This window comes from Onychostoma macrolepis, chromosome 13 (assembly GCF_012432095.1).
Source record: "Onychostoma macrolepis isolate SWU-2019 chromosome 13, ASM1243209v1, whole genome shotgun sequence".
In the NCBI taxonomy this organism is placed as follows: domain Eukaryota; kingdom Metazoa; phylum Chordata; class Actinopteri; order Cypriniformes; family Cyprinidae; genus Onychostoma; species Onychostoma macrolepis.
This window is the reverse complement of record NC_081167.1, coordinates 29,078,951-29,091,470: the sequence shown is the minus strand read 5'-3', so window position 1 is coordinate 29,091,470 and position 12,520 is coordinate 29,078,951. Positions and strand designations below refer to the sequence as shown.

The window sequence follows — 12,520 nt, the reverse complement described above, 5'->3', positions numbered from 1 at the left end:
AATCTCTGATTATGCTATTATCAACAAATTTTGGATTCAGTCTTTTTATCATCTTGTTTTCTTCCGATTAGCACAGGTTTTGAATTTATTTTTGTAACTGTGATTGTAGGCCTCATTGATCTGAGCTCATGCATCTCAGTTTTTGAGTGGAAAAAGCCTAATTTGTGGATAATTTTGGCAATGTTTACTCGAAAATTGAGGTGCATAAGCACACATCAGTGAAGCCTACGATCAGTCATCTAAAAGAAATACAAAACTTGCAGTAACTGAAAAACAAATAAGTTGTCAAACAGATTGAATCCAAAATTTGGTAATATTATCGCATAATGAGAATTTATAATACATTTTAAAAAGGTTGGTCATTTTTGACTGGGAACACCAAATATTATTTTTTGATTGAATTACCAAAAGTGTGGCAAATTACACTTTTAATATACTTAAAAAAAAGTGTATTATTTTTAATAATAATATTTTATTATTAAAAATAAATATTTATTTTTAATAATAATAAAAAAATTTTTATTAAAAAATAAAATACATATAAAATAAAATGAAATAAATACATTTTTAATTTAATTTTATTATTAAACGTCAGTAAGTTTCAGTCCAATGTAATGACATTATCATTTCCGGGGGGGTTGAAACACAACATGAGGGTTAATTAATTTTGAAGTTTTGGTAAAAGTTAAGTTCCTCTTCATTAGGTAGGGTTGAAATCCTAACCTATACAGTTTTAGGTTTTTAGGTAAGTGGGCATTGTTTTCAAATAGTTCAGATTGTCTTCAACCACCTTTCAACTTTTATAATATGATGTATTTATGATCAAATGTAGCACTCTTACATGCAGCAAAAATGCATTAAAATGATAACCGTAAAAACTATAACATGATAATCTGTTATCTCATTACACCTGATACATAGAATTTGACTGTAAGCACATTATGGTGCAGGATATGAAATATAAGTCTATACTGGTCCTCGTGTTTCTGGATACAGCATTCTGAACATGCAGCATTCAGACGTTGATGGATTGTTTGCCGTATGCAGCCAGTGGTGACATTAGCAGGATGAAGGATGGACACAGACCTGCAGCCTGACAGAAACCTGCTGCTGATCATTGATCGCTCATGACTCTGAGGCATTATCTGCATTACTATGAGTAATCAAACCCATGCAAATCAGAGGTTATCGGTGCAACACACAGTACTAATACTGACCTGTGCTTTTGCTACAAGTCTTATTGGGACTGTTTTCATAATGTAATGCAGGGCTATAATTTATATGTGGCTAATAATCATTTTTATATTTCTGTTTTCATTTTGATTTTAGCTAAAGTTTTAGAAATGTTATTGTGTTTTTATCATTTTATTAGTTTTTTTTTTTGTCTAATGTTTATTCATTTCTATTTCAGTTTTAGTTTTTGTCATTTTAGTTAAGCTAAATTAAAATGAGAAATGTTGCAGTGGCTGAAATAAAATAAGTTTAAGATTTTTATGTTGTATTTTATTTTAGTTAAAGTTTATTTCAAGTTACAGTTTTTAATGGTTTTAATTTTAATTACCCTGGCTGTGACCAGTGTTTATTATCATTGAGATACTGTTAGAGATTTTAGTAATATTTTGAATTATTTTCATTTTCATTTTAGTAAATGTTTTAGCATTGTTTTGCAGCAATTATTATATTATATAATTTTTATTTCAGTTTTACTTTTAGCTAATTTGAAGCTAAGTCTGAAATAAAATAAGTTTAAGATTTTTATATTTTATTTAATTTTAGTTCAAGTTTATCAGAATCAAGTGTTTTACTGGCTTCTGTACAAATATTTGGTAACAGAATCGTCCTGTCTTTATAGAAATACAATAAGCAGACACAGAATTGGAGAAAAATAACATCACTTACAGAAAAATACAAACACAACAATGAAAATATGAATATGAATACTGTATATGTACAGTGAGCAGTTATATACAAGTAGAATAAGTACATGCAATGAGATATGAGTCTATACAGGATGTTCAAATGTGACTAATTTTAGAATATCATAAGTCATAAAGATAGTGCATTGAATATTGCACAGGAGTATTTACATTGCACAGAAGCTAAAAGCACTTCCTTCATAGTATATTTCATTGTGGTTGATCATTAACGGGGTTTCAGTGACACTGAGAGACACTCTTGATGTAATGTTTACTACAGCTTTAATACAGTTATAGTGAGCGCCCTCTAGAGCTTCTCAAGAGTATGTGCAACATTAAACCAAAAAGAAAGAAAAATAACAGTTGAGATCTTTTTAATATCTCAGTTGTTTCTCCTAGACAGCAATTAGATTCAACGGAGAGCAAACCTAATGTGTAAAAGCACAAGTAACTCTGACACACTGAATATGCATTACCTAGACTTCTCATCCGTATGTAATGTGTTGTTTTTAATCGTACAGCCCACAGTAATCAAATATTTATGGCTCATTAGGTGGATACTTGTTATCTGAAGTGAATTACAGTGCTGTTTCTGAAGCGATAGTCCCTCTGGAGAAACCTGGTGCTTTGTTCACAGTTTCAAATAGGTAAATCTTCAATAACTTCCCTTTAACCCCTGAGAAAGACCACACACACACACACACACACACACACACACACACACACACACACACAGAGTCTCATGCTGAGACTCATGTGGTTATATAAGAATGAGAAAAATAAGGCCAGACTCTTATTTCTAATGTAAATACTGGAAGATAATTGTTAAAGACGTTTTAAAGGTTATTTATGAGCATACAAAGTGTGTAATTATCCAGCCAGTTTCAGTTTGTTTTTGCAGTAATCAGGTTTACATTACAAAAATACAAGAAATGTATCATTAAGGATCATAAAATACAAAATAAACTTTAATTTTGCCAAGAAGATGATATGCACATAATTTCATTTAACTGTTTTTCATATTATTATTTTGTTAATTTGTTGAAGTTAGACGTTTTTTAATAAGTAATATAAACCTGAATCAGCACATGACCGACTTTCAGTGTTGAAATGTGGTTGAAATAATGTCAGTTGTTAGAAAAACATTGAAACAATGTTTAAATGTCATAAATCAACATTGAAACGTTAAGTTCTGTATGCTTAATCAACATAATGTCTTTAATAAAATACAAAATAAATATCTATTAACTTTATGATTATTTTATTATATTTTGATCTTATATATATATATATACAGTGAGGAAAATAAGTATTTGAACACCCTGCTATTTTGCAAGTTCTCCCACTTAGAAATCATGGAGGGTCTGAAATTGTCATCGAGGTGCATGTCCACTGTGAGAGACATAATCTAAAAAAAAATCCAGAAATCACAATGTATGATTTTTAACTATTTATTTGTATGATACAGCTGCAAATAAGTATTTGAACACCTGAGAAAATCAATGTTAATATTTGGTACAGTAGCCTTTGTTTGCAATTACAGAGGTCAAACGCTTTCCTGTAGTTTTTCACCAGGTTTGCACACACTGCAGGAGGGATTTTGGCCCACCTCCACACAGATCTTCTCTAGATCAGTCAGGTTTCTGGCCTGTCGCTGAGAAACACGGAGTTTGAGCTCCTCCAAAGATTCTCTATTGGGTTTAGGTCTGAGACTGGCTAGGCCACGCCAGAACCTTGATATGCTTCTTACAGAGCCACTCCTTGGTTATCCTGGCTGTGTGCTTCGGGTCATTGTCATGTTGGAAGACCCAGCCTCGACCCATCTTCAATGCTCTAACTGAGGGAAGGAGGTTGTTCCCCAAAATCTCGCAATACATGGCCCCGGTCATCCTCTCCTTAATACAGTGCAGTCGCCTGTCCCATGTGCAGAAAACACCCCAAAGATGATGCTACCACCCCATGCTTCACAGTAGGGATGGTGTTCTTGGATGGTACTCATCATTCTTCTTCCTCCAAACACATTTAGTGGAATTATGACCAAAAGTTCTATTTTGGTCTCATCTGACCACATGACTTTCTCCCATGACTCCTCTGGATCATCCAAATGGTCATTGGCAAACTTAAGTCGGCCTGGACATGTGCTGGTTTAAGCAGGGGAACCTTCCGTGCCATGCATGATTTCAAACCATGACGCCTTAGTGTATTACCAACAGTAACCTTGGAAACGGTGGTCCCAGCTCTTTTCAGGTCATTGACCAGCTCCTCCCGTGTAGTTCTGGGCTGATTTCTCACCTTTCTTAGGATCATTGAGACCCCACGAGGTGAGATCTTGCATGGAGCCCCAGTCCGAGGGAGATTGACAGTCATGTTTAGCTTCTTCCATTTTCTAATGATTGCTCCAACAGTGGACCTTTTTTCACCAAGCTGCTTGGCAATTTCCCGTAGCCCTTTCCAGCCTTGTGGAGGTGTACAATTTTGTCTCTAGTGTCTTTGGACAGCTCTTGGTCTTGGCCATGTTAGTAGTTGGATTCTTACTGATTGTATGGGGTGGACAGGTGTCTTTATGCAGCTAACGACCTCAAACAGGTGCATCTAATTTAGGATAATAAATGGAGTGGAGGTGGACATTTTAAAGGCAGACTAACAGGTCTTTGAGGGTCAGAATTCTAGCTGATAGACAGGTGTTCAAATACTTATTTGCAGCTGTATCATACAAATAAATAGTTAAAAAATCATACATTGTGATTTCTGGATTTTTTTTTAGATTATGTCTCTCACAGTGGACATGCACCTACGATGACAATTTCAGACCCCTCCATGATTTCTAAGTGGGAGAACTTGCAAAATAGCAGGGTGTTCAAATACTTATTTTCCTCACTGTATATATATAATTGACTTTAGTTTTATTATTAGCATTTAATGACTATGCTGAATCAAAATAATGTCTTCAATAAATTCAAAAGAAACATGGTTTCTTTATAAACAATAGTTTATTATTATTAATTTTTTTTTCAAGGTTTTGAGCATAAGACCACATCAGAAATCTATATTTATATGTTAAAATGTAATTATTATAACCATCTATAGGCTTATCTACCATTGAACTGCCATGGTATTCTTAGAAAATACCCTGCTGTACCAGTGTACCACATAAACACCCTGGTACATGCATTTAAGTAGCATGTTATATATCAAAGTGTTGTTAATGTTATTATAACGTGTCACACTGTCTCAGTTTATGTTGCACTGACACTGAAATACTAATCGTCCTTCCTTTCTGAGCCTCTCGAGGAGCCGTAGCTGTTCACTTTTCCTCCACGTCAGCTGCATCTGCGCACTGCTCTCAGCCACACATACATTAAGTTTCTTACACTGGTAATCGGACAGTAAAATCGTTCCTGACGTGACAATAATCGCATGAAGTGATGTTTAAGAAACTGAAGCAGAAGGTGATAGAGGAGCAGTCGCCTCAGCGGAGCAGCGCGCAGGCGCAGGTCAGTGCACTTTGCTCATGTAGCATGTATGCTAACAAAACAAAACACAACATCAAGTGTTTACTAGAGTTATGAAGCCTAACACTCTTATTACTGTATTAGACATTCAAATTACAACGTTAGCTCTTAAAATCTTAATAAAGTAGCTGATTAGTTATACACTAACAAAACGATGGATATAATATGGCACTTTGATATTTACTATGGTGCTGAGTGATTACCACATTCCTGCATAATGGTATATATATGGTACTCCAAGGTATTTTAAATAATATTGTGGTACCGCCATGGTATTTTGGACATATAACTTCTGGGAAGTTATCTTCTTAATACCATATTTCCATTATAATTTCTTTCTTGTCAACTACTTAAAGGGACAGTTCACCCAAAAATGACAATTCTGTCATCATTTACTCACCCTCAAGTAGTTCCAAACCTGTATGAATGTCTTTGTTGTGCTGAACACAAAGGAAGATATTCTGAAGAATGTGGGAAACAGAGCAGTTCTGGGGCACCATTGACTTCCATAGTTTTTTTTTTTTTTCCCTACTATGGAAGTTAATGGTGCCTCAAAACAGCCTTGTTACAAACTTTCTTCAAAATATCTTCCTTTGTGTTCGGCAGAACAAAGACATTCATACAGGTTTGGAACTACTTGAGGGTGAGTAAATGATGACAGAATTGTCATTTTTGGGTGAACTATCCCTTTAATGACCCACAAACCTGCCTGACCTGTTAACCAGAGCCGAGAGATCTTCACAGTTTCCCTAAACACACTTCATATTGAAAGGTTAAACTTCTACTTTCAGATTCAAGTCTGTTTGGTTTAATTATTAAGTAAAGTTATGAATAAAATAGTTTGGGTGTGAATCTAATGAAGATGATCAAAACATATCAAATTACAAATTATGTGTCCAATAAAACAAAAAGAAAAAAAAAACTCACTTTTAGTAACAATTAAGAATATTTAAACCTAACTATATAATGAGCCTACTGTAATGTAAATAAATAAATATGTTAAACACATAAATGAAATAGATTTTTTTTTTTTTGCATGATAAATGTATTTGCTACCACTTATGATAAATTGAATACATCTTTGTCGAATAAAAGAAATATATATATATATATATATATATATATATATAATATACGCACAATTTTTAAATATTATTTTAAGAACTTATTTACCTCAAACTTTTGAATGGTAGTGTTTGGTTTGTACAAAAATATTAAGCAGCAAAAATCAGTATATTAGAATGATTTCTGAAGGATAATGTGACACTGAAGAGTGGAGTAATGATGACGCTTTGCATCACAGAAATACATTTAAATACATTTCAATAGAAAACTAGTATTTTAAATTATATTATAAATAAACATATTTATATTATTATAATAATACTACACAATTTCTACTGCATGTTTGATCAAATAAATGCAGCCTTGCTGAGCAGAAGAGACTTCTTTCAAAAGCATAAAAAAATGATTCCAGACTTTTGACCAGTAGTGTATTTGGTGCACTGATTGTGATTGTTGTGTCTTGGTGTATAACGCGTATGTCTCCAGCAGGTGAGTTCAGGAGAGAGGCGTGCTCAGCCCCCTTTCCTGCACCAAGATGCCCCGGCCTCCCCCAACGACAGAGAGGTGAGCGGTCAGACGCAAACAGCCCGTCTTCTCATTGGTCTTGAGTGCATGCATATGAGCAGCAACTGCTTCCTTGTGCCAGATATGCCCTTTAACTCCTGTGTGTTTAATATCTGAACTGTTATGAATAAGAATACGCCATACTCCCATAATACAGGCTTTTCTCATGATTGCAGACACAATGCATTTAATCAACAACTTCAGGTGATCTTTTGGTGTTTGTCAGACATGCAAAATCATCGTGATCCAATCTATAATTCAAGTATTTACTTTACAGTAAATTTATACAGTATATCTATAATTTGGCCATTTAAACCTAAGAAATTTGTTTTAAAAATTGAGTTTTAAAAAGTGTGCTTGTGCTTTCATTCTTGATTTAAATTATAAAATTTTAATTAAACTTAAATTTATTTGAAATTTTGAAATATTAAGTGTCCTGTAAGTGTCTAAATACCTTTTGGGGTCACTGCTGTCTGGACCAGTTCTACAGCAATAGATTCTGTGAATTTAAAATGCTTGTTTAAGTTAAATGATCTTCCTCTTGTTTTACAGAGAAGTTTTTGCAGAGATATCAAATCAGTTTGATAATCTCCAGCTGGTTGGTTACCACATGACATGCTATTATCGTACTAATGCAGGCTAATAATAGTCTAGATGGTTCAGTTTTGTCATTTCTGGACTGTGACATTAAACCCCCTTTTGAAGCATGAACCTTTAATCATGGCAAATATTGACATGAATGCATCTTCTGAAATGGTATTGGACTTTCAAACAATGCTTGGTTTATTTTTGTGAGTTTTGTCAATGTAGCATGAATCAAGTTAAATTTTTTTGGTTTTATTGATGTTTTTGTCCCCTTTTATGAATCGCAGCTCAAATAGATTGTTCCTCAGAATGAAGCAGATCACCGTTGCAGGGTTTACTGATCAGTGAGCCGAGGTTTTCGCACCTTTGTCTTTCTACCACATTTTCTGTTTGTATTTCTTTTTTAAATTTTCATCAGATCTCAGAATGAATTTCACATCATCTCAGCATTTCCTGGGCTCAACAATAAGGATTTCCCCCCCCCCCATTTTTTATATATATATATTTTTTTTACTAGCATTGCCAACATTTTCATTGGCCCCACCACAATTAATATATATGAAGAGTTAATTTGCAACAACAGATACCTGCATTTTTAACAATTCTCAAAAAAAATTTTCATTGTGCTTTCCAATTAATCTCAATCAAACTGCAGTTGGGTTATTTTGACTAGGTTAAAAAAATAACTTTAAAAACAGCTAACTAACACAATAAAACACAATAAAAGCATGATAACATAATAAAAACATGATTTTTGAAAATTTGTAAAAATAGAGTTATCTGTTTTGCAAATAAACTATAAATATATATATTTTTCCTTTATATATAATTTTATATATAATATATTTTTATGTTTAAATACTATATTAATATTCCATATAATAATAATATTTATATTTATGTAATATATGGAAAAGTATATTTTATTTAATATTTATATTAGATTTTAATTTTGATATTAGATTTTATCTTCTATTATACTACTTGTATTATATTATAAGACATATTTAATTCAGCAAAATTAGATGCAAGGAATAAAACAAACAAAAAGCTGTGTACATCATCAATAAACATAAGATAAAGTGACAACACAGCTTTGTCAACTCATCCTTATTTTTGAGCCCTAATTTCTTCTGTGCCAAAGACTGCAAGATTTACCTGTTTGATGTCTCTATACACAGCATATGATGATTTGATGCCAATCACATTCAAGAGAATCGAGGTCAGGTTCAGTAGAGACATCCAATAGCGTAGGTCTGCAGCCTCAGTGTGGATCCGCTGTCTCAACTCTCTCTCTGTTTCCACAGATGTCATTCTCTCATCCTCTCTGGCTCTTTTTCTGTCGTCTCACTCATTGTGTTGTTTTCTCATTCCTCTTCACTCCTCGGTCCCGTCGTTAATGCGTTGACTCGTGTGGGGGGGTCGTTCAGCTGCTGGCTGGGATGATAGCAGAGCCTGCTTTTCTCTCTGAGTATACTATCTTTGCTCTGGACCACTCAAAACGACCCAAAGCGGCCCAGGTGCCCAGTGCGGTGAGTCTGTCCTCACACATCGCCTCCTCTTCCTCACCCCTCGAGAAATAAAAGCAACCCTCTGTCCCCGCCCCGTCTGCGATGCCTTTGGAGGTTATGGGCTAGAGGACGCCGAGTAACACCTGCTTGCAGCTTTTCTTCTTGAGCGTTTCTGCATAACTCAAAGGCATCTCGCTCCTAACCCCTGCATCTAATATCTTGCGTTCCTCGTTAGGCCTGATTTGTGGGATGGCAGTTGCTTTTCTCCGTTTTTGTACCTCGGAATGGTTCCTCTGATTTGGCATCTCCAGGAATGAATGTTATTTCCGTAGTGTTAGATATTGCCATGGATTCCCTGTCCTGTATCCTCATAGCTTCCCCTCGGTTATACAGTGTTGAATGTTCCCTTGCTCTTCCCTGAGAGTTCTGTTGATTTCCTTGTGAAATTAATTTGGCACATTCTTTGTTTAAAGGTGTTTCTAAATTTGGATTATTGAATGTTTTTTCGCATGACTCGCATCAATATTTCCCAGTGCATTGAACACTGGAGCAAAGTGTCATGCTTTAGTTATTTTACGCTTATTTTTTTTTGAAGAATGTTGATTGATTTTAAAACTGACACAAGGAGGATCTAACGATTACGTTAATCAGTAAAGTAATATAATACAACATGCCCCGGTTTCACAGACGCCTAGTCTGTGATTAAAATCTAAGTCTGAGCTGTTTCAACTTGCACTGACTGATCTTAAAATATATCAGTGCCTTTGTTTTGTCTCAAGATGCACGCCAGTAATGTTTTTTCTAAGGCACGTTTATAAAAATGACTTAAATGTCGTAATTGAACTATGGCCTAATCCATGTTTAGTCTAATCCCTGTCTGTGAAACCAGGCGTATATGTATAATATAAAGTGACCACATACATACACATACATACATACATTATATATATATATATATATATATTTATTTATTTATTTATTTTTTTTTCATATAATAAATATAATTTATCATATAGTAATACCATTTCAATATATATCATTTATATAATATTTGTATTATATCTTTACATTTTTCATTACATTTTTTGAGTCCAAGACTCAAGTCAAATCTTTACAGTTTAATAAAATGGAATAATTGTTTTGTATAATAAAATGGAAATAATAATATAATATAATACAATACATTTGATCATAATAATAATATGTGGGAATTTTTTATTTATTTATTTATTTGTTTTGGTAAATATTGTATTACAGTAATTTGAATTGATTTGAAATTGTATTGAATATCGGCTAATCAATATCGGTCAGGGCTGGTAGATGTAGAAATGATCTACCTGTACTTAGGTTCACGATGATTTTGGGAAACACATCACCAACTGATATATCAGTCTGTTATATCCCCCCCCCCCCCCTTTCTGTGACGTATAAACAAAATTAGCAATATTTTTTTCTATTCTTCGCTCGGATATGTTACCTATTATGTTTACTTGTATGCTCACTCTTGACTGCAAACAGTTTCTTGCTAACTAACTAGCATCCTCATGAAATCACCCTGCATGACTATCTGCAACATTTTTCATGAACTGAACTGAACTGATGCGAGTCATGTGAAAGGCTCTGTGGGCTCTATACAGTCTCCTATAGAGCATGCGCCAGCGCTTTATTTGAGTTTACACATGCAGGCATTAGTGGATTTGTCTGTGCTAATGTCACAGTATTATTTTAGTAATATTTATGTACTATACTATACTATAGTATATATTGAGTAATATATATACTCAACCCTTTTACAGCCCTGTGTATCTGTAATTTGTTTTAGGCACAGTTTTACAGTAAGGCCACTTAACACGGTACCAGGCTGCTTTTTCCACTAGATTGACTGTGGCTCAGCTCCGACTGAAGGATTTATCTCTGTAGATACAGATAATCCTCCACATATACACCTGAGCTCATTACACACAGATCAGCTGACATATAGCACAGCCAGTCACATCACACACACTCACTCATCATGTGATCTGCTGTATTACTGGCCTCATTATGATGTTCTTTGGGGAGCAATAGGCAATATGATTATGCAGTCCTGTGGATATGTCTTTTTTTCATTGGCATTTACGACCCTGATCATTCTGATGTGTAAAGTGGACTTAAACTGTTGTTTTTCATCACATAGTCAAAGTGTCCCTGGCCTTTTCTTCCATATGCAAATGTGTTTAGCTCCTCACTCAGTAAACTGGAAGCATGTTTATTTGCTAAAATTGGTTGTGTGTGATGTCATGAAGGACACTGTTGATTCAAGTGTCCTTTCTTTAGGTTATCAAATTGCAGGTAATGTCTGATAATGCTGTTTTAATAATTGTATTTTAATTACTTTTGGCCTGAAGTGTGTAGAGATTACCTTCTACACCAAACAGAAAGTGAGCTTCACTTGTTGATTTTGATTTAAATACGACTAGTTTTAAACTGACTTGCATAAAAATGCCGTTTTCAGCATTTTTTTTTATTTATTATTTTTTTTAAAGTTATATTTATGGGTTCTTATGCCTTTAATGGACAGGACAGTAGAGAGCAGACAGGAAGCCTCGAGACGGGAATCGAACTCAAGAACTCAAGTCGCCGCGAGCACAGTTGCGCTACATGTCGACGAGGCTATTGGTGCCTATACTCAGCATATTTTATTTTAACAGGAAATTTCTTTTTGCATTAATAGATGAATTAATAGAATCCTCTAATGTTTACATTTATGATTACATTTGAATTGAATTATTGTGTGGTTGTGTTGGTAATCAAGTTCTTTGTTTCTTGCTGTTTACTACAGCGTTCAGATGAACTGATAAATGCAACAGTGGTTTTATGTTCTCTATAGGAACGCCTCCCCCAACAATATTACCGTTTAGTAGTGATAGTAACTATATTACTGAATTACATGGCTGTCAAATATAGGCATGCTAGCCAAGTGTAAACTGCAGTTTTTTGCTACTTCATCAACTACAACAAGAAATAATAATGATAATAATAGTAATAATAATAATATGATGATGATAATAATGATTAGAATTATAGGTAACACTTTACAATAAGGTGTCATTTATTAACATTAGTTAATGTATTAACTAACATGAACCAACAATGAACAATGCCTTTATTACACTATTTATTATTCTTTGTTAATGTTAATTAATGAAAATATAGTTGTTCATCAGTGCATTAACTAATGTTAACAAACACAATTTGTGATTTTAATAATGCATTAGTAAATGCTGAAATTAACATGAACTAAGATTAATAAATGCTGTAGAAGTATTGTTCATTCTTAGTTCATGTTTACTAATGTTGTTAACTAATGAACCTTATTGTAAAGTGT

The 12,520-nt window shown here is 33.8% G+C and overlaps 1 protein-coding gene across 7 annotated transcripts in view; it reads left to right on the top strand.

Moving 5' to 3' along the window:
- Window positions 1-5,202: 5,202 nt before the first annotated feature.
- golga4 (golgin A4) overlaps window positions 5,203-12,520 on the top strand; it is a 39,256-nt gene continuing 31,938 nt past the window's right edge. For 3 of the 7 annotated variants that reach the window (XM_058795658.1, XM_058795657.1, XM_058795663.1), the window contains exons 1-3: window positions 5,203-5,410; window positions 6,980-7,057; window positions 9,073-9,174. In XM_058795658.1, the coding sequence (XP_058651641.1) occupies window positions 5,342-5,410; window positions 6,980-7,057; window positions 9,073-9,174 (249 nt within the window). In that variant the 5' untranslated portion in view covers window positions 5,203-5,341. The remainder of the gene's footprint in view (window positions 5,411-6,979; window positions 7,058-9,072; window positions 9,175-12,520) is intronic. The other 4 variants (XM_058795660.1, XM_058795659.1, XM_058795662.1 and 1 more) reach the window with 3 other exon arrangements.